A 14,385-nucleotide genomic window follows, 5' to 3' on the forward strand; every position below is an offset into this window, starting at 1 on the left:
CAGTAGCCGCGGTATTCTGAAAAGCTCTGTTCATATGGTTGGTGCTATATAAATAAAAAGTACACAGTGTGTCCCAGGCCTGTTGGCTTTACTTTCTGAATTCATAGACTACATACTTGCATAGTTGTTCAGGTCAAATTGTGACAAGGCGTCCACCTTCTCTTTGGGCTTCTTGGGCACAGGTTTAGGATCTTCTCTCTTCTTGCCGGCAGCTTCCTTGACTCCCTTCTGTGGCGCACTTCCAATATCTTCTGAGTGTGGATGGTAATGGTGGTAGTGATGGTGATGAGCATTACTGCTGGAACCAGAGGGATCTACTGAAGACATACCTGGGGCTTGGTCATCCAATGGCCTGCAAAAGAACATCTTGAATGACATGGAGCTTGCAATCACCCTGAAAAGTTAACCTAGAAGAGGAATGTTTCAAATAAAGTTTTGTGTCACTGATGCATATGATTTGGGTGAGATCGAAATCTGGGAAAGCTAGGGTAGTTGATACACAGGAGATACAGGATGGAGCACTGAATCAGAAAAAAACTGACAGAAACAAGAGTCTTTCAGACAAGTGCCATAACACTCAACATTAGAGTGAATGCCAAAAGCACCAATCCTACCAGTTTTTTTTAAGGATCGGAAACTGGGTGGTCCCCGGAGCTTAACAGTACTATTTTCAGCACCAGGGACTCCCCGGTTAAAGAGACACGGAATGGTAAAGTTACTGGTTTTAAATCTCAGTCCATGGGAAAGAAAATGGCTGCCAAATCTTACGCTAACGGGAAGCCGTAACCAATGCTATCCCCTTCAAAAACAAGTAATAAGTCAAAAGCGGATATTTTGGGAATGATGGGGGGGGGGGGGGGGGGGGTCCCCAGAGCTGAAAATAATGGGTTCAACTCTGGAGGATCCCTTCGTTCCAACTATATATATATAAAAATAAAGCGCCATTCTAAAGTTGCAGTTCCTTTTTTCCCCCCAGACAATACGATTTTGCGTAAATATCCTATAGACTGGGGTGAAATTAAAATAAATGGACGAACATAGCCCAGGAAGAGTTTACACCATGGTTGACTGAAAGTCACATCAAACACACACTTGGATGAAAAGCCCTTTTGGGAGGAATGTGAAAAGCCATATACACATTGGATCTGACTAGGCCAGCAAGTTTGCATTTTTAGCCATCTGTCAAGTCTGCTTACCCCCTTTTCCCTCTCTGTAAGGAAGCACCACTTCGTCTTTCACCCCTGGGCCCCGAGTAATGCCTGCCAGGCTTAGGGGCAACAGTGTTCCCACGGCGATTCTGACGATCCATGCCGGGTCTCTGGCTGGAGAAGCTTCTTTTGGCGCTCTCTCGCTTTGGTGGGGATTGGGCCGAGTTGTCTGATGCTTTAGCAGGAGCAGGTGACTGGGTACTGGCTGTCGTGGCTGCTTTCCTCTCATCCCTCTCTCGCCTCTCATTGAAGTCACTACTTTCTGAGGCAGTTTCCCATTCCTCATTGGCCTGATCAGAGGAGTTATGATTGGACAAGTCTGGGGTCTTGTTGCCTGAGAAATCTGAAGGGAGCTCTTGAGCAGTACTTGAAGCTGGCACTCCTCGATTGGGGGAACCAGTAGAGTCTACAGTTTTGCCTGCATCCTCCCTTTCCCTCTCTTTTAAACGTCTGAACCTAGGAGGCTTATCCTGTCTGGGTGGACGTGTAGGCCTCTGCCTCCTGGGTCGGTCTCTTGTTGGGTCAAACTTCCGTTCAAATTTGGGAGGGGGCCTCCTGTCCCCTAAGGGTAGTACTGGATGTTCATGATGCCTACTTTCTCTTTCATCCATCCTAGGCAGAGGCGGTGGCGGTCTAGACTCCTGCTGTCTTGGAATCCACTGATTGTCCCTATAGCCAAATCTCCGTGGTGGAGGGGGGCGTGTTGGACGGATACCAGGCTCTCTACCTCCACGTCGAAATCCAGCAGCCCCCCTGCCTCTTCGGGATGGCTCACCTTTAGGCAAAAACCCAGGTCTAGTTTTTGAGTCTTCATCTCTAGAGAAGTGTCTCTCAGTCATCCTCATCTCAGGCCTGGGGCCCCTAGTTTCTGGATTTAAACTCGGGATGGATTTGGGGACCCTCTTCACTTCGGTCCTCTCGTCTCTACGTGGCTTGCTTTTGCTGGTGCTTTCCTTGTCGGACAGAGGTGTGTCACTTGTGCTCTCGCGCCCTTCACTGTCAGAGTCTGTTTCAGATCCGCGCTGTCTACGCCTTTTCGGCATTACCTCAAAATCTGAGCTTTCACTGCGTGTTTCACTTTCTTCCCTGCGCCTCATGGCCCCGGGAGGAGCTTGCTCAGACCGGGGTTTGTTGTCTCTATAATGTGGATAGTCCCGGCTCAGCCCTCTGCCTCCCCGCCCTCTTCCACCATAGGAACCCCTATAGCTTCGTCCTCTCGAGTAGTACTCCCCACGGCCTCTACCCCGGTACCCTTGATCTGGAAACCAGTCTCTGTCTCTGGCTTCCTTCCTGTAAGACCTGGGAGGAAGGCCATACTCCCTCCTATGTGGTACTGTGGAAGGCGGCGGTTGTGATGCAGCTGGTGGCCTGGAATCTGGTTTGGGTTTATCAGAAGGGTGCTGCTCCTTGCTGACCACTCGCACAACCTTCTCTTCCTTAATTGGTTGAGTGACTGGAGCTGGCTGTACCACAGGTTTGGGAATTGGCTCAGGAGTGCTTTCTGCTGATTTTTCTAGATGCAATGTGGTGGTATGTGAAACTTTAGGTAGAGCGAATACTTCTGGAGCTGGTTTCTCTTGCTCAGTCTTAGCAACTGGTGCAAGAGGATTGGGTGCGGGTGGAGCTGGAGGTTGCCTCCTTTCCACCTTCTCTGGTTTCACAGCTTTCTCGTGGCCAAACTTTTCTTCTTCCTTTTCTTTTCTAAGTTCCCGTTCCTCTTTCATGTCTCGGAGAACAGGTTTCTTAATGGGCCCAGACCTTCTCACAGGTCTATCGTTACCTTCGTCCCTGAAACGGGATCCAGGCCTGGGGCCCCATCTCGTTTCGGATTTTGACTTATAAGGTTTCTCTAACCTTGAAAGCTCTTGAGGCTTGGATCCTAAAAAACTCTCTTTTCTCTGTTTTTCCTCTACTATCTCTTTTGCTGGTTCAGGTGGCCTAATTGAAACTTTAGGGTTCAACGGCACAGCCTCCACCCTTCGCTCTTCCTGTTTCATGGTATGTCCAGATTCACTGGAAAGGCTCCTGGTTAGGACAGGTTGTATATCAATCTGGGGGGCATTATCTTCCAGAGCAGACTGCTTCTCTGCTTGCTCAAATCCAGAAATTGATGTGTCTGTCTCCTCTGCCTGGAGGTGCTGGACAGGCTCTGGATGCTGAATTGGTGCACTGTGAAGATCTGGCTCTTGCGGTCTTGTGAAAAATTCAGTTTTGTGCTGGGGTTCGAATGGACCATGTTCTATTCCATACACCTCAGAGATAACTTCATGCTCCACAGCAGTTTCAGACCTGAATCAAAAAATAGAACGCATCAGAAAAATGCAGATTGTAATTTTAATTTACAAATTATGCATTTTCTATACAACAAATTTGAAACTCCCACTGCACAATTTTTGCATTTATACACATTCACACACATATATCCTTATGGGACGAATTAAGTCCACTCAAATGCAAAAAATGTGCAGTGGGAGCTTCGAAGCACTGTATCTATATTAAAAAAAGTTACTACTGTGGCAGAAACATGCTACAATATGGTCTTTTGATACATGGGATTAGAAACTAGGATTACAGTTAGGAGTCACTAAAACCACCTTGTAAAGTAAAACCAAGAGACCCTTCTTTTGCATAAAACATAGGGAAACAAAAGTATAAACATAGCACACACAATGAAGGTACATATCACTCATGCACAAAACTCAAAGGCACAGGTCACTTGGGAATTCCTCTACCTGTAATCTTCAGTCTCTTCCACTGCTTTTGGAGCAGCAGCAACCTGCTGAGGTTCTGGGTGTGGGTACGGGTCAGCTCCCCACATCATACGAGGCTCAGACAGTGGGACGCCATGGTCTCTTACTGATCGAGCTATGTGCTCGAATGGCTCAGAGCCAGCAGCCGGACCCTCCATTTGATCACGTCTCATCAGGGGCTTGGCTGGTATCATGCCTGCACAAAGAGGGCAAGTTTTAAAACCCATGATATGCAGAGGCACAGAAATCACACAGCTTCTATTTTGAAATCCTCTAGAAGTTAATGGAGGAGCCATTTAAAAATAAATAAATAAAAAACAACCATAATGGCAATCATTTTGAAACTACTCATATTTGAAGCCTGATGACTGGAGCAGCCTTATTGCCCGAGTTAGCAAAGAACCTCTAGTCCAAGCAGTGTATGTTCTGTTTATTCATTGTTCTTATACCCATGGTTTTGGCAGTATGGCTTCCGAAAACTGCAAAGGTATTAAAGTATACTTTACATTTAGTGATGTAAAATAGCATAAAAAGGTGTCAAATTTGTCAATGCTTTCACTACAGAACCACTCCAATGTACTCCCTCACTTAGGACTGCAGGTGTAAGCGGTATGTTCATATGCAATATTATATTATATATATATGTATGACTAGTTAGTGCAAATGTATCACTACTCTTACTGAATGGTTGATAAATATCTAAAATCATTCACGGGGTTAACAAAACCAATTATATAGACGGCAACAGAAATATTAGCGGTCTTGAACAAGTCACAAGTATGAAGCCACAGCAGAGAATAGTGGCACCTTACCGGGATGCATTGGTGGCATGTCCATGGCAGGACGGCCAGACATCATTCGGGGGTCCATATAGGGCTGCATCATAAGCCAACGGGGGTCAAAGCCCATGGAAGCCAAATGCTGCGGGTGCGGTCCCAGAGGCTGGTAAAGAGGCCTGTGTTGGGGTGGAGGGACAGGACTACTGGATGGCTGGGACAGGACACCTTGCTGCTGTTGCTGCTGCCACTGCTGCTGCTTCATCTGCTCCTGGAAATAAATGAAGAAAACAGGTGAAAGATTCCATCTTGTGTTACACATTACACAAGCTGCCCAGCATTCACAAGCTCTCTTTTAGCTATATACGATGATCTTTATCTGTTAAATATTTTACATCTGAGTAATAAACTACGTGAAGGTGGATCTTTTTGTTGTTACAAGCATAAAGCAGTGGTTCCCAAACGGTAGTCCTTTAAGCCTTAGAAAAGGCAGAGAGCAGCTTGATGTAAATTTTGTATTACTAGAGGCAGAGTTTTAGAGACTGTCCAATAAAAAAAAACAACAAAAAACGTCCAAATGATAAATAGAACAAATGAGGCGCCTAAATATATCCTTTATATTGGATTAGCACCGCATGATAGTGCTGTATCAATGAATCACAAGAAATGCATTACAGTGGCAGCATAGCACACATGCTATGAATGGCTAATTATTGCATTGTGATCAATTCAAACAGAATTGTAAATCCAGGCGCCAACAAACAAACCAGGAAGGAAAAAAAAAAAGAGAGAAGAGGGGAGAACCTCGCTGCAAAACGCCCAAAAGTTTTGGTTGAGGGGGTGCTGCCAGGGAAATAGCCTTAGATAAATGGTCGTTTGTACAGAGGGTACACGAGATACAGAGTCCCTAGAAATGGTGCACCTCATAAATTGTAACGATAATAAAATAAAAATATAAAAACAATACTTTAATGGTTATAGTTTTAAAATAAAGCACACGATACTTTGTGCAATGTTATTTAAAATGTGAAGGCGGGTATAATAGTATTTTCCAGTTCAACTGGCGGTGTACACATGTACGCCCTTAGACCATATAATATAGTTGAAGTTGATAATATACTGCACTGTATAATAGATAGCCGTATAGTAAATAGCTGGTTATCTAAATCAGCTGTGCGCAAACTGGCGGGCGCGGCGGGTATTGAGGCCCCACGCTCTTCCCCACGGCATTTAAATTAAATGCTGGGAGGCGGCGTGAGGCCTCTAACTCACCTGCTGTCTGCCGAGTCTTCGGCAACGCATCACCATGGCAACACGTCAAATGACGCGGCGGGGTGACGTCACATGACCCGCGACGTCATTTCATGCGGAGTCATTGGAGTGGGGGAGGGGAGGGTGAGCGCGAATACTGTGGCTCACGGGCAGAGGGGCGCAGCTCAAGAAGTTTGCGCACCTCTGATCTAAACCACAGAGATGGCAACTATGTTGCCTGAAGGAAGGATTAATGACCGCGCCACCAGGCGATCGCGCACCTAGCCGGCCACAAATCGCACGGCCGAGCAGGGCGCAGCGCACGAGCGCAAGCTCCCTGCCTGGCCGCAGCCCAAGATTATGCGCATGTTTGAGTTCTTCTTGCTTTCTTTTGGATTTATAAAGCGGCTTTCTTCTCTCCTGTATGTATCCCACTTTACATGAATCAGTTTAGCCATCATGACCATATTTCAGTCTCTGGTCTCATGCATTAGTTTATACTTTATCTTTTAGGCTCCGTTTTTTCAGCAGGGACTCCTCTGTCTACTGTCCGTAATAGTTCAGGGGGATTTGACGGAAACAGGCTAATCCTATGTAAGTATGATTAACCCATAGGCGTTTGCAACGAATTCAGCTCTCTTTATAATCCAATTGCTAAGAGGCGTGCCGCATAGATCGTTGTTTTACTCTATTTGGAAGTGTTGTCACACAGTTTAGAAAAACAGCTATTTACTATACGGCTATCTATTATACAGTGCAGTATTTTATCAACTTCAACTATATTATTAGGTCTAAGCGCGTACATGTGTACACCTCCAGTTGAACTGGAAAATACTATTATACCTGCCTTCATATTTTAAATATCAACATTACACAAAGTATTGTGTGCTCGATTTTAAAACTATACCCATTAAAGTATTGTTTTTATTTTATTATCAGCTTTACAATTTGTGAGGTGTGCCTACAAACAAAATCTGAAATAAAGGGAGTGGTTTTTCTTCAGGGTTACTTGCATTGTACCTCAAACCCTGCATTCTTGAGAACCTTTTGCCACTCTACATGTGTATGAATTGTGACCACAGCCGTAAACGACATGCAGGTAGTGTGAGGATCTGATGGTAATAGTGTATTTGTCAAATAATTCCTATAGGGCCATGTAATGACCTAGTTCTTGTAGAGCTCACACACTGGAATATATGGTGTTTTCCTCGAATTATATTTTATGTATTTTTTATTCTAAATAGTTGCCCATAAAAAATAAAAAAAAAACCCTTACATTGAGGTGTTATTGCAGTGGAAGCCGTGTTTGCTAAGAGATAATGGGGGAAAGACCAGGTTGCAGACCTGTCTGAGACATGTGAATGCACCACAAGTGGTATTTTTATTTTCTAATTACCCTAAAGTAATTCAGGGAAGGCAGATTGTTTCACAAGGCTATGCATGTATGTATACGTGTGTATTTTTTTTTAACCTTTGGATCCTATCTGGCAATACCTGTACCTATGGTGGAGTGACATGGTGTACAGGTTGAGGGCCTCGCACATTTGTTTATATTACCTGCTGTCTTTGGAACCGTGGAGGCAACGACTTTTGAAACTGCTTGGAGTATCCAGAGGAAACAGCTGGACGTGGTTGGGAACCAGCCTCCAACTCGCTCTCATGGGTCGGCACAGGCGTTGGGACTGGAGAAGGTGCAGGAGAAGGTGTCGGAGAAGGGGCGGGTGGGAGCGTTTCTGCAGGTGTTTGAATTGGAGACGGTGAGCGGACTGGGACAGGGGTCGGCAGCTCGATGGGTACAGCTGGGGGGGAATTTTCTTTGTCACTAGAGATGCTTTCCTTTCTGGCAGAGGCTGGTTCTTCTACAGCTGAGGAACAAAAGTGGAATTGGTCTATTTCCCAAACCAGATCAACACAGATTACTTGCATTCCGTGATACCTCCCATAACACACCAGAAGACATTGGGTACCTTAAAGTGCTAAATCCGCACACAAGGACAAAAGCTTAATATTTGTGGAGGGTTAGGATGTCAATATGGTACCACAGAGAGCAATTTGTAACACTCAAACGCAAGATAGAATGGAAAAATATAAAGTTTAAAGGAACAATGTGTTGGTGTAATCTATGACACCAAGTTCCAGTTGTCGTATAGTTTAACGTAACAACTTGCACTGTCGATAGATGACGGGAACACAATTTGACGCTTGCAAAACTGGCGATTTAGAATGGCAGTATCATTTTTTTTAAGTCTTCATATTAAATAGCTTTTATGCAAATAGTTATTTTATTTATCATCTAATGCTATATGAACATATGCATTGAATGGTTTTGTTTTTTCTTCCCTGAAGGTTTTACTAGTTTAAACATGCTATCTTTATACGTCATAGGTGAGATGTAAAGGGTAAAAAGAAGGCACCGTAAGTACAGTAATTTTCTTTCGGAAGGACTTTCACTGCTAACGGTGCAAATGCAAACAAAGAAATTATTATAGAAACAGAATATCAAGGGATCCTTAAATAAACAGAAGTATTATTTTTAATGGGGACCGTGAGGCAGTGGTTGTCAATTAAGTATCCTTCAACTTAAGCCGACCCTGTCCATGTGCCAATAAAGATTTTGAAGGAAGGGGGAAAAAACGCATTAACCACCAAAATTAAAACCCTTTAAACTCATCACTGCTGTTCATTCTGGTGCTAGGGAGGGAGGCGTACCTTTAAGTTGCTTAGCTGAAGGAAATTAAAACTGGTCCCCTCAATATAATGAGCTGGCTATGGCAGAACATGATTCAGTAAGTATGATATTGTTGAGCCACAATCGGTATAAAGAGGAACAGATTCAAATTAAGTTGTCACGCCCATCATAAAAAGGGATACCCAACAAAACACAGATGAATACCTATATCTGAGGTCTCGTCTTCCAAAATACTGCTGCTTTCACTTTCCTGTGGAGGTTCTACTACAGGTTCAACCATTTCTTCCTCCTTTTCTGTAGGTTGAGCTGGTGACTCTGGTCTCTCAGGTTCTGTCTCTGTCACTGGTTCTTCCTCCAGTATTATCTCCGGTAATGGAGAAGGTTCCCGAGGTGGTTCTTCAGCAGCTGATGTCTCCTCTGGTGGTTTCTCGGGGGGAGGTTTTTCAGTGGAGGACGCAGGTGCTGAAGCTGCAAACTTTTCGTTCAACCGCTTCAGCTTTTCGGCACATGCCGCTTTTCTCTGCTCTTCCATCCGCCTCTCCTCATCCTCGCGCCTCTTGCGGGCCCGCTCCACTGAAGCCGAAACCTCTCCCTGCTGTTTACGTCTCTGCTTCCACACCTCATCCTCGCAGGGACGGGAAGGAAGGGGGCCCGGTCTACCAGGAGCACCTGGACGGCCTTGGGGAGGTTGCTGGGGAAGTATTTAAAAGACTTTAGTGCTACACGGTCACACAATGCCTTCCTTCTGAAAAGGTATGTTAGCCCCACCTGATTTCTCCATTAATGTATTTTATTTATACCATTTTCTCTAACAATGAGCTCACCATTTCCTATTAGAGCCGGCTCAAAAAAATACAACTATAACCAATGCCCTTATTGTGTCCACCACATGTTGGGAGGCTATTCCACCATTCCGTATATATATATATATATATATATTAGCCGAAACCTCCATCCCCTCCAGTTTCCAGACCTCTTGTTTCATCACTTTTCTGAAACCCGCAATATAAAGCTACGAGTTGAAACGTTGGATACGCAGTGCTATTTTCTCCAGGGCCTGTTCATTTATGTAACTGTATTTGTAACCATGTATTATTTGTCTTAACTGTGTGCCCAGGACATACTTGAAAACGAGAGGTAACTCTCAATGTATTACTTCCTGGTAAAATATTTTATAAATAAATTAATTAATATCTTCTTAAATCAGCCTCGATTCAAGGTCCATAAGTGGATGAAGACATCTTGTTATAGTACTAGCATTAATTAGGGGTTTATTTTTCAAATAGAGTAGTGTTTACTTATATTTGTTTTGCATTTTCCATCAATTGTCACTATATGACGCTTTTTCCACATAGTAATAGGATGTGCATGGTTTCCTTGTATTTGAGAATCCCCGTGTAGATAATTAATGTTAAGAAACCACTGACATTGCTGTGGTTATCTGTTAAACGGTTAGCGCAAAATAAAATTGGGGGTGATGGGATTAAGATGCAAAGATCATAACAAGTTTCTTAATTGTTCCAGCATATTAGCAATTATATGACAAATACAACAACAGGAAGGAATTTCATCAATAAGATTCAGAGTAAAATTAATCTTGTTGCTTGAAGGGTGTCACATTTGAACAAGTTTTTAATCCATATGCTAAAAGAATGAGGCCACCAAATCAGAGCACAAGCATGTGAAATCTTCAGTGTTTCAATACAGTTGTCGGTATCGTAAAGCTGCAGTTCAACCAATATCCTACATTTTATTTTTGTTTTTAATAGAATCAGTTGTGCTCTATAAGAAAATCTTAAACTTTTTTTTAATGTATTATAATATAACAAGCATTTTTTGTTCCTATAGCAATCCTTTACAATGTCACATCACCTTCCTCTTCTGAAACAGGCTCTGGCACACCCCTTTTTTTAGCCCTGCCCTCGCTCTAGCAGAGAACCAATTGTATCTAGTGATTGCCTGGTCACATGATCTTCCCCACAGAACTTTGCATCTGGGCCTCCTGCTGCAGCAATTTAGTGAACCCAAGAGCAGAATCTTCACTGATCGGGAGATATATAGATATATATATATATGTTAAAACGGCAGCTTGAACTGCTGCTTTAATGCAGAAGAGGTTAGATTCACCTGTTTAGTAGTGGACCGCCTAAGAGTAAAGTAATAGTGCCTGCAAGGTAACCATGAGGTCTACACACATTTCTGCAGGTTGGCCTGACACCTGTTACTTGTTAGTACACTCCCTTTTCTATCTCGCCTCCCCAGGTATTGTATTATTTAGAAATACATGCTTTATTTCACTTGCCATCTACAATATGAAATAGATGCTATAATATGGTTAGTAGATGCATACCTGTTGAAGTGCATTTTTGGGCTGTAACAGAGGTGGGATAGCCTTATCAAGGGATAAAAGAGATGGAGGCCCCTGGCGCCATTCCTAGTTGATAGAAACGAAAAGAAATACATAAAGTCAGTTTCAAGAGTAGGGTCAAACTTCAGACTTCTCCGAACCAATACAAAATAAACATGCTCAACTACAGAATGCAGAGTGTCCCTCTACAGTAGTGGCCACCAAAGTAGAGGGGGGAAAATAACCCTCACTGCCAGATGAGCCTGCCAATTTGGCAAAAAAATGTGTTAAAAAGCTCTGCTGTATGATAGGGTTCTATTAAGCAGTCGTGAAGGAAAAGCAGGTAGTGCACATGGCTACTCCAGATGGCTCCTAAAATATACGTTGTCGATTTTAGCCAAATTCACAAAAATAATCTTTAAACAAACACGATGCATGTAAAAACAAATTCAATTTTCTCTTGCTAAATAGGACCAACCTGGGTGTCAACAGGAGGGCCTTTCCCAAGGAGCCCTTTTGCCCCTGAAGCAGAAGGGGGTGCTTGGGAAGAGGAGGCGACAGGCCGTTCCTCTGACTCTGTGCTGTCATCTCCACTCTCATTAGGTTTTGCTTGACTTGGTACGGTTTTGGAAATCCGACCTTCCCTATACATCAGAAGGGAGAGGGACTATTATACTTTTTGCAGATCTAAGCACTTGAGGAGTTCTTTTAAAACACTTCAAACTTGTTTTCGTTCAGCTCACTATTTCTGTTGTCGGGTGTGCCAGCAATACACTGTCAATCAATGTGATGCAGACACCAGTAGCACAGGAAGGGTTAAGGGACGAAGTTAACATTCAGTGGATAGAATTTTACAGCAAATCGAAATATACATTCTGTTAAAGGTCTCATCTGAGCAGAATACAAGATAAAATCAGCTGCTTTGTGGACTAAAAGCTACAGGGAAAGTAAATTTGAAACACAGGTGCTTAGTTATTTTTCCATAAAATATACTAATTTTCGCAATTATATTGGCTCTCTATAATCTGATAGACCCCATATTAAAACTGTTTCTCCTCTGAAGATATGTAGCCAAGTAATCACAGCTGCTTATTACATGATCTGCAATGCCAAGTGTACGGATTGTCCACAAATACACGAAAGTACACATGCATCTCAACTTTCTTTGTTCCACCATATTTTGTGTATAGATTGCACAGTTATTGCTTCATTCTGAGTACAAACTTGTGTAAAACCAACTTGAATTTTATTTGGGAGAAGTAGATTAATTTCCATGGATTTATTTTGTTTAAGTGTTACAGTGTCTTTACCTTAGATATGAGCGCCTAACTAGCTCCACAAAAAGCAATCATATTTTCCATATGGATTTTACACTAGTTTGTGTTGCAAATATATGTAAAAGATCCTACAATCAAAAATTGTTCATGCCAATTGTCCCATCATATCCCAGGAATTTTGTTATAGCTTCAATATATAATCAGGATTGCATGTTGTAAAGGACAGGAAAGCATACGATAGAAGTCAGTTGTTCTTAAAGCTATATCTTAAAGTTACCAGTGCTCTTGAAACTGTATTTGTCACGTTCAAGTTTTGTGACTGTTTTAATAAGTGTTTATTTTAATCATTACGCTACATTTAAAAAAAAGCTCCCCAGAGGTGCCGTACCCCATAATCACACCGTATACAGTGCTTTCACTGAAACCAGGGATTCTGGGTAATAACATGCAAAGGAGACTAGTCACTTTTTTGCTTCCTATCCACTTGAACGTGGATCCCTTTAAGCGGATGCATGCTGTTAAAGTCTTTTAGTACTGAGTTCTGACAGACATGGCAAGGAGAGTTGAGAACTCTCATTGGAAAAAAATAAAATAATAATTATGGAATGTAATGCTTCGTATAGTAAATAGGAACGTTTAAAACTTTTATTGTACAAATTAAGATACCAGACAACCATATATGAAGAATTCTTGGGATGCACTATTATAGACAAAATTCTATTAATCATTGAATACAGACCTAGACCACACTACAATGCAGAAGTAGGCTACCAACTATGCAATCTTCAGAATAAGTCTATTTTACCACTATTCGTAGTCTCCAAGAATGTAATAGGACTAGGATTTAAGCACAGGAGGGGGTTGATTAGTCCCAAGGGTCTGAATTCCGTTGCTATTTTAGAACAGGCCGTAAAAGCCTCTAATCTCGTGTTTAAACCTCTCTGGGCTAAATGTTCCATCTTCCTTCCCCTGATTAAATTAGAACATGCCCCATGCATGTCCAGATTTTATCTAGAGCTCTTCTACTAATCTAAAAATCATGTATCTACCTAGAGCAATTACAGCTGAACCAAGTTATAACATTGTCCTCGTGGTCCACCTGATACGACCGCGTTATAACCAGGATCGCAATAAAAAAAATAAAAAAAGGCCGCCGCGGTCACTGGTTCCGCGTCCGCCGGAGGGGGGAGAGCTGGGATAACACTCCCAGCTCTCCCAGAGCCCGGCATCGCAGCGGCAGCACCCCCTCCTCCCCCCCAACGCAGCACTTACCCGCAGCAGCAGCTGATCTGTGCAGAGAAGCTTTGAGTCTGCGAGAGGGGGAGGGGGGGGGGGGCAGCGGATCTCACGGAGTCTGGCCCAGGATGTCAGCTGTCTCTCTCTGTGAGTCCCCGGCCAGGAACCAGCTCCCTTCTCTCCTCCCCCCCAGCGGAGGTACAGGGAGGGAGGGGGGAAAAGGTGTGTATATGTGCATGTGTGTGTTCATGTGCAGGAAGGGGGGTGATGTGCAGGCAGGGGATGTGATGTGCAGGAAGGGGGGATGTGATGGGAGGGGGGGGGGGGTTAGATGTGATGGGCAGGGGAGTGTGTGTGTCCGTCCGCAATAAAGCTTTAAAAACAGGCGCAACGCTCACATCGCGTTATAAGCGAATCCGCGTTTTAGCGGATCACGCTATAACGGGGTTGGGCTGTATTTGGAGTTGCAGCATTTGACATTTTCCACCAATACAATATATAATTACCAAACCGTATAAACTTTTTGTAACGCTTAATATTCTACTGGTATTGTGCAAGTAAGCTCCTGTTGGTTACTATGGTATTTGGATGGCATTGAGGGAGGGTAACAAGGCATTCCTCGACTGACTCATTTTCTTTTCAATTATTTTTTATTCTAAAATGCAGGATATTTGTGAGAATTTCCAATAACTTTACGATGTTCAATTTTACAGGGTGAGGTCGGAGTTCTTCCTTCAAACCTGCAATGCCACTTTTGAAAGAACACTCCAAGAACCTCTTTAGCCTGGTGCAGTGGGCAGTCAGCAGGTGTACAAAACGCGCACTAAAGATCACAAACCAGGCAAAATATG

At 43.2% G+C, this 14,385-nt stretch overlaps 1 protein-coding gene across 10 annotated transcripts in view; it reads right to left on the bottom strand.

Moving 5' to 3' along the window:
• PRRC2C (proline rich coiled-coil 2C) overlaps positions 1–14,385 on the bottom strand; it is a 66,664-nt gene that overhangs the window by 31,561 nt on the left and 20,718 nt on the right. For all 10 annotated transcript variants that reach the window (XM_075616751.1, XM_075616756.1, XM_075616757.1 and 7 more), the window contains exons 10-17: positions 11,500–11,665; positions 11,025–11,108; positions 8,879–9,365; positions 7,543–7,850; positions 4,771–5,005; positions 3,941–4,154; positions 1,197–3,497; positions 117–352 (exon numbers count right to left, since the gene is read on the bottom strand). In XM_075616751.1, coding sequence (XP_075472866.1) covers positions 117–352; positions 1,197–3,497; positions 3,941–4,154; positions 4,771–5,005; positions 7,543–7,850; positions 8,879–9,365; positions 11,025–11,108; positions 11,500–11,665 — 4,031 coding nt within the window. The remainder of the gene's footprint in view (positions 1–116; positions 353–1,196; positions 3,498–3,940; positions 4,155–4,770; positions 5,006–7,542; positions 7,851–8,878; positions 9,366–11,024; positions 11,109–11,499; positions 11,666–14,385) is intronic.

Source organism: Ascaphus truei, chromosome 10, assembly GCF_040206685.1.
Source record: "Ascaphus truei isolate aAscTru1 chromosome 10, aAscTru1.hap1, whole genome shotgun sequence".
NCBI lineage: Eukaryota > Metazoa > Chordata > Amphibia > Anura > Ascaphidae > Ascaphus > Ascaphus truei.